General features: G+C 40.2%; 1 protein-coding gene across 7 annotated transcripts in view; it reads left to right on the top strand.

Annotated features, from left to right (window-relative positions):
* BMPER (BMP binding endothelial regulator) overlaps nucleotides 1-24,400 on the top strand; it is a 148,804-nt gene that overhangs the window by 66,449 nt on the left and 57,955 nt on the right. For all 7 annotated transcript variants that reach the window (XM_032105321.1, XM_032105331.1, XM_032105312.1 and 4 more), the window contains 5 exons: nucleotides 9,589-9,688; nucleotides 12,973-13,082; nucleotides 13,707-13,847; nucleotides 16,082-16,186; nucleotides 21,410-21,455. In XM_032105321.1, coding sequence (XP_031961212.1) covers nucleotides 9,589-9,688; nucleotides 12,973-13,082; nucleotides 13,707-13,847; nucleotides 16,082-16,186; nucleotides 21,410-21,455 — 502 coding nt within the window. The remainder of the gene's footprint in view (nucleotides 1-9,588; nucleotides 9,689-12,972; nucleotides 13,083-13,706; nucleotides 13,848-16,081; nucleotides 16,187-21,409; nucleotides 21,456-24,400) is intronic.

The raw sequence follows: 24,400 nt of genomic DNA, 5'->3' as shown, positions 1-24,400 counted from the left end.
TTGGAAGTGGGGGTGAAGGGTGTCGTCGATAGTTGCCAAAGTGTGGGGTTTACAGGAGTACCATTTGCTGTAGGATGTAGGAAGAAAAGCTTGTGAGGTAGTATCACAAAACTTATGCTGTAGAAAAAGAAGTGAAAAAAAAGGAAAAAAAGCCTTTGTGCAGGTTTATCTTATGAAAAGCAAATGATCTTTATATAAATACATTGTGGCAGTGGCTATCATTTTGCAGGCATTGAGTTAGGACTTTGAAACGTTATGCAAAGGCACTGGTGGTGTATACACAACTGTACACCCACTGGACTGTGCTTCATGTGTTCTTGATGCCAATGAAAACAAAGCAGGCTCCAACTGATTCAGGGGAAAAGTCATGGCTGCAAGAAGCCAGGACCTGTTTTACAGAGCTACTGCTCTGCTTCTAATAACTGAAGTTAGGAAAGTCCCTTGGATTTAACCCTAACTTTCTTATTATCTGGAATAGGACATGAATAAGCTGAAGAAGCTTGTTAGTGGTTTTTAATAGTTTTTCTGGCCACAGACAGTTTCCAGCTTAGCATGTTTTATTGCAATTTTTCATAGAAGCAGTTCTTTTTAGAAGAGAAATAAATAATCATGTGGCTCACAGCAAAGCTTCCATAGTCACTGGAGACCTCTGGTGCAACGGCTAAATGAATAATGAATAGCTGAACTCCCTTCTGCAGTGGTGTGCCAGAATTGTTTCCTTGCCAATGTCTTTGCTTCCCATCTGCTGTCCCCACAAAGCTGCAGCTCTTTACCCCAAGGTGGTGGAGAGCCCCTTTTCTGCAGCATGCAGCTGCCCTCTTGGCCCATTCCTGCTTAAGTGGTTATCTTGGTTCATTTTTTGCCCTTGTCTGTGCAACTTCTAGGACTTTTGTTCAAAGTGCTGTCATCCAAAGTGGACTGAAAACCAGTGGAAAGACTCCCACTGGATTGTATGACCTTTGGGGCAGTCCTTGCCTACATCCTGCCTTAAAATCCACCTCTTCCACCTGGTGTATATGTTCTAACCTCCAACCTTGGCTCTGTTGGAGTGTGCCCTATGCAGCAACCGGCAGGGAGATAAGAGGGGGAAGCATAGCCTGTATAAAGATGTCTGGTTCATAGAAAATGCCAAGATATGTGGAGGATAGGAGCAGGGGTACCTGTGGTTGTGGCATTTCTGTTATGTAGCTGCCTATTAATAATGAGCTATTTTTAATTTCAGAAGTCTAAAGCCTTTTGATACTACTACCCAGCATGGACTTTATAAGGCACAGTGACAGCAATCAGTCTAACAAGACCTGCAGCAAGGAAGAGTTTGATTAGTAAGTGAATGAAATAGCAGCAAGGGATGGAGATGATGTGAAAGGATTCAAATGAGAGGAAAAGCTGAATTTGAGATGCTGGTCAGTCACCTGCATGCTGAAAACAAGAACTAACCTGCTGCGTAGCATTAAGGCATTAAGTGTAGTTGGTAAAGTTGAGAAAATTATGGTAACTTTTTAGATAGTCTCTCACTGGGAAAAAAATTATGAGAAGTGATGATCTGTTGCTGGAAATAGTGCCTGGGATAATTACACTGTCCACAAAGGTGCTTATGGTGCAGTGTGAATCCAGCCATCTCTTGAGTTTTCAAGAGATACTGTTTCTGGTTTTTTTTTTTTTTCTTAACTCACTATCAACTAGCAGAAGAAGGAATAGGCACTTCTGTTACATTGTTGGAAACTCTGCCTTCTCTTTAATTCAGAGACCTTAAAAACTACCTAATGAAAGGCAGAATATTTTGTGGGACACATTACTTTTGCTTGCAGGAGAGATTTGTTGAGAGAAACAGATCTAACCCTGGAAAAAGCCTCAGCTGTTGAACTGTCTGGGAGAAGAATCAATAAAATAACAGCTCTCACAGCAGAACAAATGCATGAGCTGCATCTGAAAGCATCCTGCACTTAGGATAGTTGATGGGCAGTCTGGAACACAGGTATCATGAATCCTTGTAGGTACTGGGAGTGAAAAAAACAACACAGGAAAGACATGAAGAAAAATGCCTCATCTCATGGGAAAAGTGCATGAGGTATGGGATGCAGACCTGTTTTATGTACCACTGTCCCTGCTAACCTAGGAACAGAGATTATGTTCCCAGAACAGCAGAAGCAGCAAAGCTTTATTTCTATAGATGTGTGGCACTTGATCTGTCCTATCTGCAAAAATCTGGGTTTTTTTCCAGCACCTCCATGACACAAGCACTGAATGAAAGGCACAAGGTCTGGGAGATGCTGGCTGGAAGGCCAGCTGCCTCCTAACATTGTAGGATGCTTTCCGATGCTCTTTCTGAGAAAGAAATCGGGGGCTCTCTGCTCTCTGCAGCAGTCTGGCTTTGAAAAAGACTTGTAGGAACTTAAATATCCTTGCGGTCATTTTGATTTTTGCTATTTTATCTCTATGTACCTTTTTCAGAGTAGTCCCTTGATTATTTGTGGCTGGAGCTGGTCTGTGATTCACAAACTACAGGTGTCCCTGGTTTCTGCCTGCATAAGCCTACTTTCCTTAGGAAATCAGCCTGAAAGGGACAAAGTACACACCACAATTAAACCTTTCAGGGCTTCTGAGAGAAGAGGGGCTATTTACAACATCATTTTTAACAGAGCCAAGAGCTCAGTGTGTAAGCCCTGGAGGGGAGAGGGCTGCTGGCTGTTCAGCTGTGTGACTTTGCAAGTAGGCTATTGGGTCAGCAAACGATTTGATTTCAGCTGGATTGTGAAGCCAGATGCAATATCATCCCAGTGACACTTCTACATAGTGCTATTAGACTGGAGAAATGTGGCCAAGTGCTGTTTGTACTGTCCCCCAGCTGAAAGCAGAATGCTCTGACCTCCCCCAAGGAGCCCTTCTGCAGTTCCAGCAACTGTGAGATTTCAGACTGGTGTCTCTGCCTGTGTATACCTTAAAGAAAGTTACTGCAACCCATAATTTCATGTTCTAGAATGGTCCCTTTCACCCAAGGCAGTAAATACCCTGGTCTTCCACTTCCTCCCATAGGACACTCAGTGCAGCTCATGTTTTTGTGGAACCTGAGAGAAGCAGGACCAGCAGCTCCCCAACAGTCTGATTTCAAAGTGTAGACCTATGTCCCAGAAGGATGTACTTCAGTCTCTGGGAGGATGCTGTGATATTTCAGCAAACAAACAGCAACCCACTTCCTCTACAGAAGAGAAAATTTATTTTCTTAATCTAACCAATCCCAGGAAATGTGGCTCCTGTGAACTGGAATGGATGGCAAGACTTGGATAGACCTGGCACCTACATGTCACTTTGTACACACCATATTTTGTTAATGGAACACATAACAGTATTTAGAGCCTTCATTCTATCCTAAATTACGAATTAATGAATTAATGTAGTTAATCCTTCAGCAGATGGATACAACCATATACACAGTAACTTCCAAAAGAGGGAGACTTTTTGTTTCTTGGTTTTAGGTCAAGATGTTTTGACTCTGTGACATTTTGCAACTCCACTTGCAATTTGCTAGGAACTCAGGGTCATGAATTTACATTAGTTGGAGAAAACTAGTTAGACTTTCCTGTTACTGCAGCTTGTTGATGACACAGACTGTACCTAAGAAATTGTGTCATAAGCGTGCATATGGAAGGAGAGGTGGTGGAAGTCAAACTTTAACCTCCTAGAAATTGACAGAGATTTTTATGCTTCTTTTGCTGTGTCAGGGAATGGCTTTGCATCAGACTGAGATTAAAAATTGAAATAATTTCAAGAATTGTGCCTTTGCTTTGCCCTAGAGTTGGTTTAGTAATTTGTTTACAAGAATCTTGTATCTTACCATTTCTAGTCTGTGTAGATTTATAGGTAATTTTTAAGACATTTAAGAAGATTTATTTATATCCACAATAATTTGTATGACCTGGTGTTAAAATGTATGTGAGCTCTGTAGAGCTCACATGCAATGTGAGAATTGCACATGCAGTTCTTAGGACACCACTTCAGACTGTCACTAGGGCCACTTTCTAAAGCCTTTCCATAGCAGTGATATTGCAGAAAATAGGGTTTGAGATCTAGATCTAAAGTTGAAAAATCTGGCACATACAAGACAGTGTAAATACCTGCTGTTTTGAACTGAAGCCCAAGATCTCCCTATTCTGAATTTTATCCAATACTTTCTAAATAGTAATTTTAAAAATCCCAATCTAGACAATAGATCAGACTGCAAGGGATGTGGGAAGCTCTGGCTTGTCTGCCTGATTGATGTGCTGAGTGCTTTTATGCTGAGAACTGTATTGCTACTTTGTACATGTCCTAAAAATCTTCTTCCTCCTGTGACCCTTCCAGGGAACTCTCACTGTGCATGACATGGCTGTTTCAGGGGCCCTGAAATACTGTGTAGGGGTGAAGTTATTTCCAGAGGCTGTCCACCACATGCTGCACCATCATTCTTACAAGAACTGGAGTGTCTTTCATCTGATTTGGGAAAGAACAACTTTCCAGATTAAATTTCCAGATTAAACCCACACTTTAAGCACAGTATCCTCTCCCTTTTGTACCTGAAGTCTACTTGCATGGCACATCAGGGACTGTAATCTGATTGTAAGCTCAAGGTATGGGTTTTCAGGGCATGCGATTCTAGAGGCATTTTGGAGATGCTTGCATAGTACTTGTTGCTGACCTGGTTTATGTTTCCAGTACACGTTTGGGAGGTAGTGAAAGTCTTTATTATCACAGAGTAGTTAATAAGTCAGACAGAGCTCCTGGAGGCCACCAAGTGTATGCAAGCCAATACACCATCCAGTTCACGTAGGAAGCCCTATACACATCAGCCAATGTGGTGTAATGAAACGAGTCCTGGAATGCCTTAATAATTTTTTAATTCCAGAATAGTAATACTCATTGTTATCTGAATCTTAAATCATATGTCTATCTCTTTATTGATATATGTCTATTTATTGCCTTTATGCCTTTGCTGTCACAGAAATGATAATATTTCATAATATGTTCATGGTGACTGTAGTTACTTGCACTGGGGTAGAGTAGTTGAAGACAAACAGTCACACAGTTGTGTGTTTATTTGGCTTTTTTTGCCACTGGCATGGGGCAGACTTGCTCAATAGTGACCCTGTTGAACTTTCAAAATTTTTTTTTCATGCTGGTGGCGTAAAATCTTTCTTCATAGCTGGAGACAACCTTGGACATATGTCTTAGTTCTTACAACAACCCTGCTGAGTCTACAGTGTGTGTCTGACCTTGCTCTTAATATCTGGAATATGTATTCCAGAGTTGAGAGAAATGTTATTTTGGTATTTCCTTTTATTATTTTTTTTTTCCTGTAAGGATAGGCTCACTGGTAGCAAATGAAACCTTTTACACTTCTTCTAGAATGAAAGTTAAAAATAAATGTCTACAATCCACTGAATCCTAATGCCAGCCAGCACTTAGACAAAATATTCTGCAAAATCAATGGAAATTATACTTCTTTTAGAGGATGAGCAGTCTTTCAAGTACGAGGTGAACATAGGGCAAAACTAAGGAGGAATCTTTTTTAGATGATTTATAGCTTCACTAAAGCACAGAGATGAAACTTGAAAGTGAAATAGAAAATGAGATACCCACAAGAAGCTTGGTTCTTGATAATACTTGTGTTAATCTTTAACCTTAAATAACAAGTATGTAAAATATTATTAAGTTTAGACGTGCTCATTATCAGTAGCAAACAAATTGGGAATGTAGAAATCTCTGTCCTACTGGGATTTCATGAGTGCTTTAAAAATCTGCTAAAGACAAGCTGTTGGTGGTGGTCACTTTCTTGCCTTCATGATAGATGAAGCCCAAGGTTCTTGGGGATTAATTACAGAACCTGCAGGCATTTTTCTCTCCGTCTGTCGCAGCACACAGGCTGCACACATGCTGTGCACCAGGCATGTGGGTAGCTTACCTAGAAACTGCACTCTGTCCTTCATCCAGTGTGTCCAGCAGTCGGTCATAGCCTAGATGGGTGTGTCTCTCAACTCTGCCAAGTTACTTGTGTCCTTATTGAACAGCAAAATATCATAATCGAGGCAGGAGCTGAGCCGAAGTGAATGCATAACTAGATGGACCAGCTCCATGCTTTCATTTAAAGAAGGATTCGTTATCTCTCTTTCTCAAAGATGGACCTCTTGTGGGAGCATTAGAAAGTGCTATTTCATCTCCCCCTCTCTTCTGTCTCTTGAGAAAGCTGCTGAGACAAGACAAAACCTCAGTCCACACCACCTGCTGAACAGATGCTTCGAAGCCTTTTGGTTTATCTTGCAGATATGAGGTGGCAGCAGGAGTTACAGTGTTTTTATTTGTCTGCAAGGTGGAAAGTGAATCTTTTCTTTGTAGACATTAGATCTCTTACAAAATCTGTTACCTCCAGAAGACTGTGCGCTGCAGCAGCCTCCTCTGGTTAAAGTTCTTGTTAACTGTTGCTCAAGGATTTATTTGACTAGCTCTTGAATAGCTTTTCGCACAGGAAGCAGATGTCACTTGTGCTTTATTGGTCTCTGCTGGCTTCCAATTCAGGTTTTACTGAACAACTGGAGGGTGTTGCTTCTGACCTGGAGCATTCTAGCTACATGGGAGATATCATACATGGAAATGTGAACTAAAAGCTGTAGATGTAATTGAGAGGTGGAAGAGGCAAGATGTTCACTGTGCAGTTCCCACCCTAGCTTAGGTCATCCAAAGCCAATCTTCTTCCTCTCCAGGGTTATTTTTTCCATTGATTTTGGGTTTTTTTGTTGAACTTTTGTTGCACTCATTTTTTTTTCCTACACAGCTCTATTCCATGCAATTTAAAGCACTGGCTGCACTAGCTGCTTTGAAAACGGGTATTCTGAATGCTTTGTGAGTCTTGAATTATGATGGCTGAGGCTTTTAAGAAAATAGAAATATTGTGTGTGTTTTGACATTCAATGAGTGCCCAATGAATTTTCTCTCTAAGTTCTGTAGGGCAGGTAGAATTATTCTTAATTTAAATGGTACAGGTTGATTTGTTTCAGACTGTTTTGAACTTGCACTAGCATGACATTCAAGCCTTGGAGAGCCTATCTGGGAGAGCAGCAAGTTAGAAAATAGTTTGGGTGTTAAAAAGCAGCATTCCAGCTGGAAGCAGGGGTAGCAGTGAGGTGAACGGATGGGTGGAACTAGTCTTAGTTTGTGCAGAGGGGCCAGTACAAAAAGTAAAGAAGGAGCTATAAACAAAAGGCCGAAATGAGAAAATATTTTACGTTGTCCATGGCATTTTGTATTTAAAAAATACCTATGCAAGAGGCTGCAAAGGAAACATCTCAATAGTGTGCTAAGCCTGAGCTTTGATTCAATCTATCAGAGAAGCAAAACTCCATGACAGTTCTGCAGAGCCACAGGTTATGTGAGTATGAAATGCAGCAGCAAGATTGCAAGAAAGGACCTGTTCTCACCATGTATTGGAGTATTGCTTTATCGTTACAGAATCACAGAATAGTTTGGGTTGAAAGGGATGTTAAAGATTATCTAGGTACAATCGCCCATCCCCCGGCTATGTGCAGGGATACCTTTCACTAGACCAGGTTGCTCAGTGCCCCATCCAACCTGGCCTTGAACACTCTCAGGAATGGGGTACCCACCACTTCTCCTGGCAACCTGTTCTGGTGTCTCGCCACCCTCACAATAAAGAATTTCTTCCTAATACCCAATCTAAGCCTACTCTCAGTTTAAAGCCATTTCTCCTTCTCCTGTTGCTAGATGCTCTTGTAAAGTCTCTCTCCATCTTTCTTGTAGGCTCCCTTCTGGTACTTGAAGGGTGCAATTAGGTCACCTCAAATTCTTCTCTTTTCCAGGCTGAACAGTCCAAGTTCCCTCAACCTTTCCTCATTTTCTTCCATGGATATATTCCTGATCCTATCACCAGTCTGGCTGAGACATCCATGCCCTGCTTTCCCTTTTGCTGAATTGTCACCGAAGTTTGAACTTTGGCTTCTTGTAGCCTTTTTCCCTGGGGTGAATGACAGCACTACTTCAGAGAGCCCTTGTTTTTTTCTTTCATTCTGCACCTGTGTCTCTTCTCACAGAGCTATTCCCTAAGCATACTAAGGAACATCACTAAAGAATTAATTTAGTTTTGTCAAGTTTCTGGTCTGACCCTTAATTTAGAGCAGTCATTTCTGTCTACAATAAGCTCTGTGTTTCTGCATGCTGCAGTGAAAGAATTACGAGCAGTCCTCAGCCATGTGCATTCAGGATGCTTTGGTAGCCCCATGGGACAGGCAGACTTCAGTGCCTGAAAACTTATTATAGAACGGGGGTACAGTCAGTATGTTATTTTCTGTGCAACAGTGGGTCTGCCTATATGTAAAAGCTTTTACATGATTCACTGAGGCCATTAGGAGTGGAGTGGTATACCATCATTTCAGGCACAGAGCCCTTCGAAATGAACGGCTTTTTCCATCTTTTTCCAGGGAGCCCTGAAAGCCATTCAGCATGTAGGTTGGAGGAGACTGTTCATAAGCCTTCAATCACAGCATCAGGAACACAAGGCTTGTTGCTGGGATGAGCCTGCAGCTCTGAGTGATAAGGCAAGACAGCTAGATCAGCTAGATCAAAAGTACTGACTTTCCTTGCTGAGATAAAGGTGGACTGATTTTTAAAATTTGGCAACCTGGACCACTCATAAGCGTATGGAGCACACGTTGGTAGAGGGTCTAGAGCTAAACACAGTATTCTGAAGGCATGATGAAATGATTAGGCAACAGAGTGGAATGAGAAATAAGATCACTTTTGACTGACTCACTCTTAGACATATTTTCTGTGCTTTTGTCTTTGTTTCTGGTATTCATTGATATACCAGGATACATCCAGTCTAGTTCCCTTTCCCTTTCCCTTTCCCTTTCTCTTTCCCCTTCCCCCTCCCTTCCCTTTCCCTTTTCTTCTCCTTTTCTTCTCCTTTTTTTTTCTCCTCACTCATTCTCAACATTTCATATACCCACTTGGTTTTCAGTCCTCTGAAGAAAGCAGACCTTCTGGGTTTGCATAGTTGGCTTTGGAGGCTAACAAGAATGTGCTTTCTTAAGTGATTTCGGCTTATTTGGCTTCTGAGTTCACAGACATAGTGGAAGAACACCTGCTCTCATCTTGCTTCAGCACTTAATCCCTGTCCCAGACAAGCCTAGAAGGGCACGACACAGGAGATGAAGAATAATACAAAAAATTGCTCAATAAATTTTTGGAACATCCGGAAAGGTTCATGGATAATGATTTTATTTTCCCTGGTTTTATCATATCCACACCAAGAAATAAGATAGAAAGACACTGTTTCTTCAATTAATTCCATTCATTGTTTGAGAGATTGAAAAAAATACAGATAATCCAAGGTCTCTGCAAGCAATATAGAAAGTCTTGAAGTACAGTTGTACATGTCCTGTACACCGGATGCAAGCAGAGATTTCTGTTGGCAAATGCTGCTTTGGCTAATGCTTTTCAAGACCTTGTTGCCTGTGTGTGTCTATTGTGTGTGTGTGTGTGCACACATTTATACTTGATATTTTGCTTTAATTTTTTTTTCTAATGGAGCCTATTTTCCTTCAGGGTGGCAGGACACAGTGTATCCAAGAAGTTTGCCCCATTCTCTCATGTCCCCAGCACCTCAGTCTCATTCCTGCTGGACAGTGTTGCCCCAAATGCTTAGGTGAGTGGTTTCTTCCCCGAGGAATTTTGTAATTAATACAATATGTTTGTGCATAACATCTTTTAGACCAGTATTTCACAATACTGGTAAATTCCAGGAGGTGAAAGAGACTACTGCTCAGCATTTATAATCCACAGATTTTGAACACGTACTCAGGGTCAGTGTTAGGGTTGTGATGGGTGGTACTAAGCAAGCGGCTGCAGAAGAGCATTTGAATATAGACCAGTTGCCTTGCTTAGAAGGACAAATACAGAGATGCTTCCCACCTTCATTATATATTTTACAAAGGAGGTTGAGCCGGGAGAAAATGTTCCTTTGGAGTTTGCCACAAGAAAAAGGCCTCACCTGCTCATATCATTACTTGAGTGAGCATTTGCATTCTTGATTTTGAGGAAATGCAGGTCAGAGGTAACTTCTGAACTTACATTGCATTTTTAGAAACTATTGTCAGAGAGGCCACAGATCCAGGAGTCCATCTCATGATTGCCTTCTTAAGGTGGAATCACACTGTCATCCACGAATATTTTCAATGACATCTTTCCAAAACATTTTAAAGTTGTAAGTCATAGGCCTCCAAGAAGGGCTAGTTTGTCCAGGTCATGACAAGTAAGGCAGTGACAAAAATAAGGCACTGCCTTGTTTTGCCTTTACTGTGTCCACAGATCCCACAGTTTAACATTCCATCTATTTCATAAACAAAGAGCACTTACATCCTACCAAGCAAATTAACTTTAGTTTGGTCTATGGGGTTATAACTAGGTTTGGAAAAATTTCAGAGCCAATTACTCCCAGTTCTTCAATGGAAACTTTTTGTAATTTTGACTATATTTTCATCTGAAATCTCTTTCCAGGTCTAGGTTATAGAGAAGTCTGGCCTTGGAGGCAGCAAAGCCATATAGAATTCTAGGTTCTCATAATACTTAACATTTTTGATTGCATGAAACAAACCTGAATTTATTTATTTGCTAATAGAGAGGTGCTACAGATAAATGTCTGCCTGGAACATTTAACCACAGTGCCAGAGAGTAATGCAGTAGAGGAATGAAATGGAGAGGAGAACAGTCCAAATGCTGAGCTTCTGTTTTGGCTGAGGACATTTTTCCTTTCCTTCTGTAAACTCCCATTGTCATCTCCTCCCCATGCTTTTCCTGACTGAACTTTCCCCTCTGTGAACTAGACATTCAAAATGCAGCTTTAATTTTTGACTGCTTCAAGGGGATCTTTCTATAAATGCTTTTTCCCGTTCTTAGAATGTAAACAAATTCACTAATAATAATTAATTTCATTTTATGTGGTTTTTACTCGAAAGCATTTCATATACCTGTGAATAGATTATGTCTATTTACAGGGAACTGTTAAAAGTTTTGGAGGGGAGGTAAAGCCAAGGGATGAGTAATGCACTGCATGGCAGTTGGGAAAGAGAAAAGTTTCCAGGGATGCTGAGGCATAGTTTTTAAAGTATCATGTGGAAGACCTCCCTGCAATTGAATTCCTGATACTCTGTGTACATAGCTTAGAAGAATGCTGTGGACTCTACTGGGACTTGAATTATTAGCTTAACTAGTGGTTATGAGCCAGCAAAGACAACCATTAAGTGAATATCTTCATCACCACATCTTTTAAAGTGGTGCCTCCTTTGACAGTGGTTTTTAACCAACTATTTGAACTGGGTTGGCCACCCGGAATTGCACTGAGTAGTTTGCAAGGCATGGCAAGAGGGTGTGGGAGAGAGCTGGACCTTTGTTCACTTGCTGACACAAGCTATGCGATTGAAGTCCTGGCCCTACAGAGAGCAGTAGAAGCGTTGTTGCAGGCAGGACTCTGGCATGGCTTTGCCCCTAAGAGGTGCATGGATGTAGAGCAGTTCCTTTTATGGCTACTGAGCATCCTCAACTGATTCCTTATGTCAGTCCTGCAAGAGAAGTTAAGTCTTTTGAGAAAGATGCACATCCAGTGAAAGGAAGGCTGGCTACACAAGCACAGGTGAATTCCAAGTATCTAGTTTGCAGGAGAGGGAGGTTTAAATTGTATCTAACTGAGAAAGAGTAATTATTTCTTAACTTTTGGTAAACATTCAATTTGTAAAAACTGAAGGCAAATCCAATGGATTTTGCTGTGTACTTATCCTTTTATTCACTTACCTCTCAGAGAAAAATGGAACCTTTTTCTTTTAAGATGCTCTACATTTATAAGAATTATTGAAAAAGGAAGGAATTAGAGTGTGCCAAGACCTGATGGTTTGAAAGCTAAAATATTGGCCAATACTTAGTACTTCCAGTATGTACTTAGAGTGGGCATTCCATACCTTGGATTTGATGCCTATTAAACATTTAGATCTCAGAAATTATGAGGTAGGAGAGTGACAGTCACTCATAAAAAAACTTATTAGTTGGCTGCCTCCAAAAGTAAAACAGGGCAATTCAAAATTAGGAAGGTAAGTATAGTGTTTTTGTGAAGAGCTCATGTGTATGCATTATAATGGTCACTTGTTTAAAATAACTTACTGGGAAAGAAGCTGAGGCATAAGAGAAGCTTACAGGAGTGCAAGCTGCATTGTAACTTGGGTCTGAAAGTGCTTGCAGGATTGCACGACTCAGGAAGGATTTGATTTTGGTGCTGCCTTCCCTGTGTAGTGCCCCAAATCCGTGCCTCACTCCCAGTAAACCCAAATATTTTGCAGATTATGGAAACTAAATATCTTGTGTTGCCTTCATTCTGTTCATAAACAATGCAAATTCCTGTATATCTTGCAGCCTTGTGTGAACACATGGTACACCAAGCTATCTTAATGAGACTGGACTACACCTATGTTTTTTTTTGGATCAGTGTTACTGAGTTGATTTAGCTTGGCTGCTGTGAATCCCTGAGGCAGATATGCTAAAAGAAGTTAAGACTGCTTTATTTGATAAGTTATTGCTTTAAGTTAAAGACTGTTTAAACTAGTTTAAGTGTACCTACCTTAAGAGTTTGCAGTGCTTACTTTTTATTCCTTTAGCTGCAGTGTGCACTTTATGAAGAGAGGGAGAAGAAAGATTTTTCCTATATAAACATATCATAAATTATTTATATTCCCTCCCACAGTAGAATTTGTAGAGATGAATGTGTACTAAAAGAATAGTGAACTGTTAAAGTACGTATTTTTTCACACTGAAGTGGAAACACATAGCAAATGATACATTGCATGTGAATTTGGTCTGGTGACAATAAGCCCTACTATTTTTGTTGACAATGTGGTATATTTTCAACCACATTTTGTTTCTATTAATGTTTATTTATATATTCAGGACAGAGGAAAGTGTTTGACCTCCCATTTGGAAGCTGCCTCTTTCACAGCAACGTGTATGATAATGGTTCCTCATTTATGTATGACAACTGCACAGTGTGTACATGCAAGGTAAGTCCATAGTGCTTTGATACTGTGTGCTGATGGTTGTCTGGCTTAGCAGTAATTTGTAGGGCTGTGGAATTGTAAGCCTAATACTGCTCTTTGGCATCTTATGTGGTCTCAAAGAATCTGATCTGAAGAGCACTTGCAGTTGTGCTAGGAAAGTTTAAAAAGTTACTGACTGCCTCAGCTGAGACATAATGCCTGACCTTGTATGATGCAAAATAAAGTTGCTCAGATTATGTGGTCCTTTTTAAGACTGCGTTAGAATGGAAGAGGAGTTTCTAAATGATGAATTACTGCATCTCTGCTGAAGGTCAGTGATTTTTATTTATTTCCCTAACATGACTGCAACCACTTGCACATTTTTACCAAGGCAAAAAAATAAAAGTGCCACCAAATCAGTGAGATTTTGCAGGACAACAGAAGTACAAGCTGGGCTTTAGCTTCATAGACTGTGAAAGATTCCCTTTATCTATAAATAGTATTTATTTTCTCTGAGCTGACCTATTCAAAGCAGTTGGGCTGTGTCTTGGGTGGATGCAATGATTGAGCAAACAGAAGTATGTAAGGACACACAGGAACAAACATCTTGGTGATGATTTCATGCTTTCCTTTCACCCTTGTACCTAGGATTCAACAGTGATATGTAAGAAGAGGTGCTTACTTCCTGGTGAATGCAATAAAAACAAAGACCACTGCTGCAAGGAGTGTGTCTCATATATCTCTCCTGAGGACATGAAAGTGTGCAAGTTTGGCAGTAAGATCTTCCAGGTAAGGTTTCAGGTGTGGCTCAAGAGTAGGTGCCATTGTAACAGCCAAAATGGCATGAGTTTGCTGTAAATTAGTATTGTAGCTTGTTTTTAGCAGAATCCTCACCATCCTGGTCCACAATGGAACATTTGCCATCTGTTTTTATTTTTTTTCCTGAGTTTGTATAAATTCTGCTGATAGTCACCATTAAAGATTAGTTCCTCCTTGAATGTTACATTTTGTCTTCCCCTCCATATGTAGATGTTCAAGCTGCTGTTTCATGACGATGCATTTTTAGTAAGAGATACTGATACTCTCCTTTTCCAAACAAACATTGATACTCATGGAGGAGATATTCTGAATGGTATGTAGGCTTTATTGGCTGAGCGAAAGAGTCTTTTCCATAACTGAGCCAACAGGAGCTTTGTGAGGTTCATTTTGGCGGAAAGTTACTTGGTTTACTACATTTCACATCTCTGCTAAGGACAGTACCCTTGACATCTTATACTGGGACAGCCATGTAATAACTGTTACCTGCTGCACTCTCACCCAATGTATTCAAGACACAAGGGATTCCCTGCAGAACACTTCTGCTGTTCCTCAGACCCCGTTTGTTTTTCCAAGTGGTGCAGCTTTTTTTCACACTGTGTCAGAAAAAGATTCTGTCACCTCATGGGCCATCTGTGAATTAAGAGACCCTTGAATCAGATCAAATGTTAAGTCCTTTGTGAATACTTGGTTTGCTCAGCCAGAATTGCTTCCCATTTATTCCATCTTTTGTGTACATAGCAGAAGTGTTTATTCTGGAAATTACATATGAACCTACTGTATGCTGAGACTATGCTCCATCTGATTGGCACTTTCACACTGGCGCCATTGTGCTTCAGGAACAAATGCCTACTTCTTAGGCACCCAACTAAAATATTCTGGTTCTTGTGAAGATTTTATTATATTACTAGTATTATATGGAGTGTGAAAAAATAACGAGACAGTACATCCATTTCTGGCCTTGTGTGCAAAAAAGTAAATTCGGTGTTGCTCGGTTGAAGTCAATGGTCTAACACAGGTAGAATGGGCACAGCAAATGTGTTTTTACACTCCTGTGCAAACCAGCTGTAAGACAAAAATTCAGGGCAGCTGCATGCAGTCAGCTGTGATGTATTCTGGTACCTTGGCAGATGCCTGGTGAGTGGTCATTAGAGACCAAGAACATCAGAAACACCAGGCAGTAGAAACATGCCCTAGAAACAAAAAGTAGGAGACAGACAGCCTTTGATGAAGCAAGCTGAGCTGAATAAGTCAGACTCCTTGGCATTTCAGATATAGTCTGTTTCTGTTTCTGGTCAGAACATCATGTTGAGGTGGGCACATAATTATTCACAGCTGTCTGGTTGAACTGCCTGTTCCTGTCAGGTCTATCCTCACCCTTCCTTCCCAGCAGCCCTGTAAACAGAAAACATGCACAGTTTGGCTCTAAGCAGACTAGCACAAGGCTGTAAGTGGGTGAGACAGAATGTTTTAGGAACCACACTTGGCAAATGCAACACCATGTGAAAAGGAGCCAGGGCAGTTCCACAAGCAATTCATCCCAAGTGGACAAGACGACGAGGCATATTATGCTCTGCACTTCATATTTTCAGAGCTATACATAGGCTGTCTTACCTGCTCTGCTTTTGAGAGATTCAGCACTGTATCTCTTCTAAATATTTTCAGATGTTTAGCAGATCAAATATCCATGAAAGTGCTGTAGCAATCTAAATTAGAATTCATTATTTGACCATTCCTGCCCTAAGTTGAAACGATGCTACATATGGGAATAAATTCACTATATGCTGACATCTTAATCAAATATTTTCATGTGCAACAGCTTTAAGATGTCACTCAACCCAGTGAATCAGGTTTTTCTAATTATGTGAACTTAAATGAAAATTTGTGGTAGGTGTGATCACAAATCAGATGCTTATTGGAGATAAAACAATGCAAATAATCAGGACACTGTTGAAAAATGCAAATGTGATTTGGTTAGCTTTGGAAAAATGAATTTCTTACCAAAAAGGCCAAAGGGAAGAAAACCTGGCTGAATTTGATCTCTGTCTTGAATCCAACTGGCCATGGACAGACACCTCAAAATAATTTAGACTAAACAATGACACAAAGCCAACAGGAAAATTCATCCTTTCTTGTGCAATGACACATTGCTGAAATAGCTTCTTGTTGCCACCCTAGCTGATACTATATCATGTTCCCTCTTGCAGGATGGAGAGATGTGGTCCTCTGTGAACTGCACCATCTGTGCTTGTGTGAAAGGCAAGACAGAGTGTCGCAAGAAGCAATGCATTCCAGTCAGCAGCTGTCCTCATGTGAGTTTTTTAACAGAACCAAGCTTTCTTCTCTTTTCTGCTCCACCATTATCTTTGCCAGTGTTTCTTGGAAGTGTGTGCGTGACAGTGGGGCATGCTGTTTGGAAGGAAGGGATGGCATGTTAATTTAGGTTGGCATTCCTCAAATGTGCTACTGTTATCCTGAATATGGTCTTCCTGCCTCTGTCCTTGCTCTGAAGACTCTGCTCCTCCTCTCCTTCTTTCTCTGTCCCAAGTATCTGCATTGGAACAGTTCTTTTTTGGCTTTTATTTAATAGTTTTTTAGAGTGGTGAGGTGACTATGTTAATATTTCAGTAGCGTGGATATTGTTAGGGCAAGCCACAGGAGGTTGTTGTACTTGCATTTCCCAGTGCATATGAGGCTTAATACTTGGTTGAAAATTTAAATTAGACAGATCAAAGAAAATTAATTCAACCAAGCCATGCTGCTTTCTCTAAGGTTGTGGGCTGGCTATTTTTTATTTGAAAATCTGGAGTGAACCAAAGAGTGGTGTAATTGTAACTTAAAGGTGTCAAAAATTGAAACCTCGAGCTAAAATCATCCTTTGTTTCTTGGATTTCTGACACTGACAAATTATTTTTGTCTTATGGCTCAAATTTTCACAAGATGGAGCTCTAAATAGCACCTCATGTAGGAGCAGACCTTTGAGCAAAACTGCAGAAGAGAGAGCCAAGTTGTTAGCATTACACTTTCTCAGTGTTTCCTTCTCAACATTGGAAGCCAGTGGGGAAAATGTGAGTCACAGACACCTAGATATAAAATTTTTAAATGACAAACTCTTTGTAAAATTTTATACATGTAAACCTTTGACAGAAATGGTGGTAGAATAGAGAGCTTGCACCTTGGCACTCCCCGTTCTGGTGTGACAGTGGGCTTCAAGATCCTCAGAAGAGGGAACATCCTTTTCCTGTCACTCTGGCACTCACTGGAGAGGGCAGTTCTCATCTTAATGGGCCTCACACAAGATGCTGCATACACATCAGGAAGTGTGAACAAATGGAGCTGTTCTTCTGGGAATGTTATATTGCTCATGGCAGTCAGGTTTGCTACCTTCATGTCATTCACAGTATAAGTAGGAAGTGAGACCTTGGGTTCTTCAGGTTTCTTCAAATTCTTTGTTGGCCAAGAACCTTGCACACGCTGCATCGTATTTATATTTTCCTTGTGCTGATGCATTTTAAATGTTTAGGGTACTTCTGAGATCAAGCAGCTAATATAACTTAATAGAGATCTTCGGTGAAGTATATTGCTTCAGCTGTATCCATGCACAAATTTGAGCATTGAGATGACCAGTTGAACTGGATTCTAAAATGAAAATAGCGGTGGGTAAAAATTCACCACTGACAGTGCTGCAGTGTATAAGTGAGACTGACGGACAAACTCATTCAGTGCTGCTATAGAACCTGCTCCAAGGTTAATGTGAAGTCCTAAACTGCTCTTAACCTCTGAGGTGAGTCCTCAAACAAACTGATTCCTTAGGGTTGGAAAGACCAGCCTTGTTACCCTGCAGCACCATTCCCCCCAGTATATAAGTAGTCAGCCAGCTCCCCACCTTAAAATGCAAGCTGCAAGCAAACCCACCCTCCTCCATGGGTACACAATTACATTTCTGCTCTTCCAAGCTAAATTTGAAGGCCAAATAGGAGAAAGAATGTAAACTCTAGATTAAGAGTTATTTTCCTATTCCAAGTGGGTACCAAGTAGTTTTAAAGCAAATAATATATGCTAATTGATTTGAATCTTTTACTTTTCATCTCTGCTCCACTATCTTTGATGAGACTTTCTGTCACAAATCTATAAACATCAATTAAACACACCACATTATTTGAGATAAAGATATATTAGTGGTTCTGATACTGACAATCTGAATATCGTGCATAGAGTTATGCTGCTGTCTCTGCAAACTGTAGATGTGTGCACTCCATTCCTTTTCTCTCTTCACAATATTTTTGACAGTAAGCAGTCTTCACTGACTATTGAAGACTGCTGTGGAATAAAATGTGGTTTAGTGTCCCTTAGGTGTCAGGCAACATAAAGTTATCTCATTAAACCTGTATTATTATACAGACAACTGAGTGTGAAAGGATTGAAGATTCACAAAGAATTTAGAATATTATTCCTTGACTTAAATGCTTTACCATGCAGTCTTAATACTCTCTGCATGATATTGTGGGTGGGTTTTTTTGGTTATGGAATCTTATTTTATTTATCATCATAACTTTTGGCCAATTATTTCTTGAAAGTATGGGTTTCAAAGTGGTAATTCTGCAGAAATTTCCAATACTGCACAACCATTTGTATTATTCAATCTATTGGTTACAGGCTGACTTATTTTTTAAGACTGTTTCTGCTATTTCTTTAATTTTCTTCATAGAGCTACACACAAATTTCTGTTTCTTTTGTTCTTTCCTTTTTGGAGCATTTAGTCCCGTATCAGTAATTACAGGAAATGTCTTTCTTAGATTCTTTTCATCTGCTGTGGAGGCAACACATTTTTCAAATTCAGTCCCTCCTGTCACATTTATATTAAGATTGGTCCTCCTTGGTGTTCTAGTGAGCCTTGTGGCTTGTGGTTTCTGTTTTTTACTTTCTGACCACTGACTCCACACAGATATTCCCTCTTTCAAGATACCTGGTGTCAGCTTGCAAGGTGCAGTAGATACCGGCCCTCATTCAGCAAAGCTGTTAAGCATGTGTCCAGTTCTGCTGAAGTTAGTAGGCCCTCCATGTGTACTTAAACTTCAACACATGCTTAAATACTTTATAGAAAGTGAACAATCTCAACATTTGGCAAGACTGAGTTTCAGAGATCCTTTAGACTTCTTCTTATTGAATTCGCTATTTACTTGCCCTAGCTCTGCTCTACTCTGTTCCTTGCCTTGTGCTATTACCTTTCTGATTACCCATCCTTGTAAATTTTCACTTTGCCCCCTCTCCTTATGCCTTTGCATTCCTCACTAACATCTTAAGTCTGTGGTAATGATCAGTGGTTATGAACATGTCTCTTTTTGTACTGCTAGGAGAGAGCTTGGTGAATTTTACAGCACATAACCTTTTCTGAGCTCCAAGGCTGTGCAAAAGTTAATAGAATTAAATTCACGGCAGGTGAAGACATTTGCAGAGTTCGATTCTGTGGGTAAATTTTGAACCCGTGAACTTCAAGTGAGCTGAAAATTTATTCAGAACACGTCCTCCCATCTCTAGCACAGACTGCATATAATGTTATACACATCTGTTATTATTACAAACAAAAAGTTGCTGTTTTTACTCTAGTGCCAAATGAGGCACAAAAAAACAACAGCTGTTGCTATTGCACAACCAAACAATCCCCTTCCCCCCAGCAATTAGTCTTGCCTTAAAAAAAATAGAAAATAAAAACCTCAGACACAAAATTGAAAACCCCATAAAAAGGAAGAAAAATCCCAGAAAATAAATAGACTCAAATGTGGTCTGCTTATAAATATTCATAGAGAAAAATGGGATCACATCACTTAGCCCACTCCTAAGGGAACCCTCAATGCTAACGAACTCTTGCAGCACATGTTAGCAATAATGGGTTTCCTTATTCTACAAGACAAAAACAGGATCTTGGGCCAACATGGTGGCTCAAATAACCAGCCTCAGAAGGCTGCCTTGGAGATTCCAATTTCACTTGAATTCTTGCCACTTCCAGCTTGGCTGATGATTTCAACTCTTTTATTGAAACACAGAGGTAAGGCTGTGCAGTGCAGTGTGTGGCATTCCGCTGCATGTCTCCATTCCTACAAATATGTGTTGCCAAGCTCCCTATTTCTGTGTGGTTTTAAGGGTTCCTTCTTTAAGGGGTTTTGTTCTAGCAGGTGCTTGGTAGGCCTCCCCATTGTAGCCTGGTCCTCAGCTATTCTCTTTGCCCAGGGACCTGGGAGTCACGAAAACATTTAAGTGCTGTTCACTCTGCCAGTGCAACTCTGATCCAGCCCTTTTCTTAAGTCCAGATGTGTCTCAAGTCTGTTCACATGCAGTTGCATATTCAAAGACAAGATTACACTAAACTGAGCCCTGTGGATGATGTGCCCAAATGGATTCACGACCAAGGATTCATTCACGCCATCTGTGTACATCAAGCAAGAGCAGGATGGAACATGCTCCACTCCAGTTTGCTAGCAGATACTTGGAGTTCATGTCTCCCCATGCACATCGTCAAAACTTGGCAGCACTGTAGGCAGAAAGCAAGGCAGACAGCAATAGGACTGCCTGTGCTCACTTCCCCACTCTTTGCATAGACCTGTCACCAATTTGTTGTCTATTTTCACAGGCTTTCTATACTGTTTAGTGGGCAGGATAGCACAGCTCCATTTGCTCGCTCTTGCTGTCCTCACCTACTTGGTGGGGAACAGGAGCAGTAGTCACACAGCGGGGACTTCCTCTGTGTTCACCTGCTGTTGGAGCAAAGGGTCAGTGCTGGGGAGCAGCACAGCTCCATATACATCTTCTTTGCCTTTGTGGGAATATGGGTGAACTCCAGTATCACTGTAAGTTCTGTTATAACCACCACCAGTTCTTGCTTGGAGAAACACATTGTTCAGTCTGAAATTTTCCAGGCTTATCTGCTAGCTTAAATTTAGGTAATTTAAGAAAAGCAGATAAAGGATCTCTTAAGCTGATGAAGACTGAAAAGGAACATGAGTGTACATACACAGAGGCATGCCTTCTGCTCCTAGTCAGCCTTGTATAAGACAGAACCAGAAATACATGAACCAACCTTCCTTCCTTCCTGCCTGCCAGCCTTCCTGCCTTCCGGCCTGCCTGCCTGCCTTCTGTTTTGGGAGGAGTGTGGGGGTGGAGCAGGTTGCATCTGCACAGGGAATGCATAGGAGATGTATCTATTTTGGGAAGGTGGGGGAAAAGGTAATGAAGTGATCTTGTTAACTCAGTGACAAGTCTGCTTTAGCTATCTGTGCATGTGAGTCCAAAATTCTCTCACACTCTAAAGAGAAAAGTGGTAACAGAACTCTTTTAGTATTTAATTTCTTATAAGACCACCAGGAAGCTTGTTGAATAGTTCTGTCTGTTTTTAGCACCTGATATTTGAAGTTGTAACCAGGCCACTGAGTTCAAACACAACTTGAACTATTTTCAAAGGCTTATCCAGTCTTACAACGTGACACAGTCATTGCTCCAAGAATTCTTTCGTTAAATCAGCCTGTCTTTCTCTCAATTAGGGTAAAATCCTGAACAGAAAAGGATGCTGTCCGATTTGCACTGAAAGTAAGTTCTTTCTTCACATTCTTTAAATTCTTTTTTATTTTTTCTGAGAAAATAAGTATATAGAAGTATACTTCCTTTTCTGCCTTCTTTTTAGAGGCAGCTAAAGGGCAGGTGATTATTTTTGGCCATGGATTTTGCCTCCTATAAATCTGTAAATTTAAAATAAAATGCTGGGTTATTTGTTTTTCTTTTATTTTTCAAAATGACACTATTTTTGTCAAATCTGAGGTGCATTTTGAAAGATATAGTTGCGCTGTGAAATTTGTAGGCAATAAAACAAGAAAATTAATAAAGTTGTAACTTTTAGGACTTGGGTACCTTTTACACCTGTAACTAACAGTCCAGCTACGTGCATATATAATCACACCTTTGCAGATGATTTGTGAGAGTTAAAAATAGGTGTGCAGAAATCTGAGACACAGTCTGGGGCAGCAGTGCAAAGTAGAATAGACAACTATCCTTCTTTGTTTATGATGTTTAGTTCAACCCTTACCTTCTTTTCCCTTTACTCCTCATTTCAGAAATGATCATTAAATTACAATATCATCCTCCTAGTCAGCAAAGTACTTACACAAACACTTATCTTTAAGCTTGCTCTATTTAAGTCAACAAGGAGACCTGAAGTTAACAGGATACCATTATGTATGTCCTTCAGTATGTATTTAAGTGTTTTATCAAATAGGGACAGACTGCTAAAATGGGGTTTTATGATCTGTAAGAAGGCTTTTGAAAGAAGAAAGTGTTCCTATTCTTTTGTCTAAAACCAAATGGTTTTGCTGTTCAACTCAGTTCTGGGTTCTCTTGAATTGCACAAATCCCATACGCTAAATACCTGTTTTTTCACTCTGCGGCTCAATTATTTTGAAATGTGTAACTTGGGATAAAATAAATCTAGCTTTTGATAATCTTCATTATCAAAATGAAAGTAAGTACAAGCGACAACCTCAGAAACACTTGAAATGATACTGAGCAGAGGAAGAAAGGAAAGAGGATTCAACTGACTAGCAGTTGGTTTCATGTTAGCTCAGTTTCAAGGGAGAAGAAATTTTCATAGAGCTTTGTTCAGATATGACATACCATTAGTGTCATGAATTTATCAATCTCTATCTCACCTCTTTTCTTATGTTTCCATCTCATGAACCTTTCTCATGTGTTCTTCCTGTGCTCTTCTCTAACATGAGAGAGGAGTAAAATAGTGGGGCCAGCCATTCCCTCAAAGCACAGGAGACTCTGCTGTAAGACGTTTAAAAGAAGACCGCACAGTGACTCCTTCAGAAATGCTGCCAGAGAGTGATGACTTGTGGTAATTGTTTCATGGGAGAAGGAGGCAAAAAAATAAAGTTCTTCAAAGTTAAAATAACTCATCTAGGAACCAGGTCACCTAAAAACTCAAAACTTCTTGATGATACAAGAAGGGAATGATCGTGACTACAAACATGTGAAATGAAGGTCAGATCATTGTTGCTTGTCCTCCTGCCACGCAGGTCTGTAAAGAACCTGGCTCCATTTTCCCAGTGACCTCCAGGTACTGGCAGACTGCTATTATTTCTCCCCAAAGGATAAACAACCTTGGTCCCTTATGGGAAGGGACCGAGGGTCTTAAGGGTCCTACCTGCATTGCACTGCCTGTACTTGAGCTGAAGAGGCTTGTTGTCCTGTCTCACAGTCCCGTGCTCCACCAGTGCAGTGAAACAGAGGGATCCTTTTCTTACAGAGTTGTCTCACCATGGACCCATTTAGTATTTGGAGAAGAGCTGATTCCAAACTTTTTTGATTAACAGGGCATTCTTGGCTTTTACAGATAATGTAATCAAGGAGCTTGAATACCCAGTGTCATACAGCAGTGGTGGCTACCACTAGCTGTTTTAACAGTGGTATTTTAACATTTGCCATTTGCAAAGAATTAATTCCACCTTTGCACCAGAAATGCTGTAAATCTTGTCACGACTATCATCCAATAGTAATTGGAAACTTTGCTAATTCAGCCAGTTTCTGGTAAGATGCACACACAGCCCCTTCCCTCACCCACTCACTCATGTTGATCCTGATCCTCTCTCCACATATTATCACACCAAACCTTTCTGGTGCTCCAGCAGATATTAATTTTCCAAATTAAAAACAACATAGGGAGGTACAAGAACATACTGTACACAGGAGAGCTTTGAGTACCGTTTAAGTGCAGCCAATTTCTATGAAGTGGGTCAAAACCAGTCACGTTGTGAAAGGATACACTTTAAACTGAAAAAAAAGAAAATAATCAAAGGGTTATTTTCAAAGCAGTTTGTTGCAAAGAGAAAAAGTACCTCGTCTCCTAAAGGGCTGGAGAGTCTCTTTTGTCTACTGTTGCTGAAGTTAACTATAGTTAGTTTTGGCATGTTGCTTTTTAAGCTCCATGGCTGGCGTACAGTTATCACTAATTAAACACAGTGGTCATAGCAGTGGAAAATTCAACAGTTTAGTTTATGCTGCTGTAAAAAATGTAATGAAATGTACTTTTTTGGGCTTGATTTAGAAAAATCACCACTGACGTCAATTCATAAATTAGTAATCCTATGTTAGACCAAGGTCATTTTCATATTAAAACTAAAAAAACCTAAACCGGAGTTCAAATAACATTAACAGACTGCTCTCAACTTCAGACAAAGATCGGAACTTGCAGTGGAAATTAGATCTTTGTACTTGACAAAGGAGAATTCATAGGCCTTGCTGAAATTACCATCCACAGGATGAAAACCTCCTACTAAAACCATGTAGATATACTTTAATCATTATCAATAATCCTAGAACAATCTTACACTGGTCATTGTGAGATTTTGTGGATGAAGTTTTTTCAAAGTGGACTGCAATCATCTAGGCTTACCTGTACAGTAATCTTGCAGTAAAGGCTGCTTTTGGGACAAAAAAATTTTGTTAATCACAAATCATTCTGCAGCTTTTTAAATTGA

Source organism: Corvus moneduloides, chromosome 1, assembly GCF_009650955.1.
Source record: "Corvus moneduloides isolate bCorMon1 chromosome 1, bCorMon1.pri, whole genome shotgun sequence".
Lineage (NCBI taxonomy): Eukaryota > Metazoa > Chordata > Aves > Passeriformes > Corvidae > Corvus > Corvus moneduloides.
Note: the sequence above shows the minus strand (reverse complement) of the source record. Positions and strands in the feature narration are given on the sequence as shown.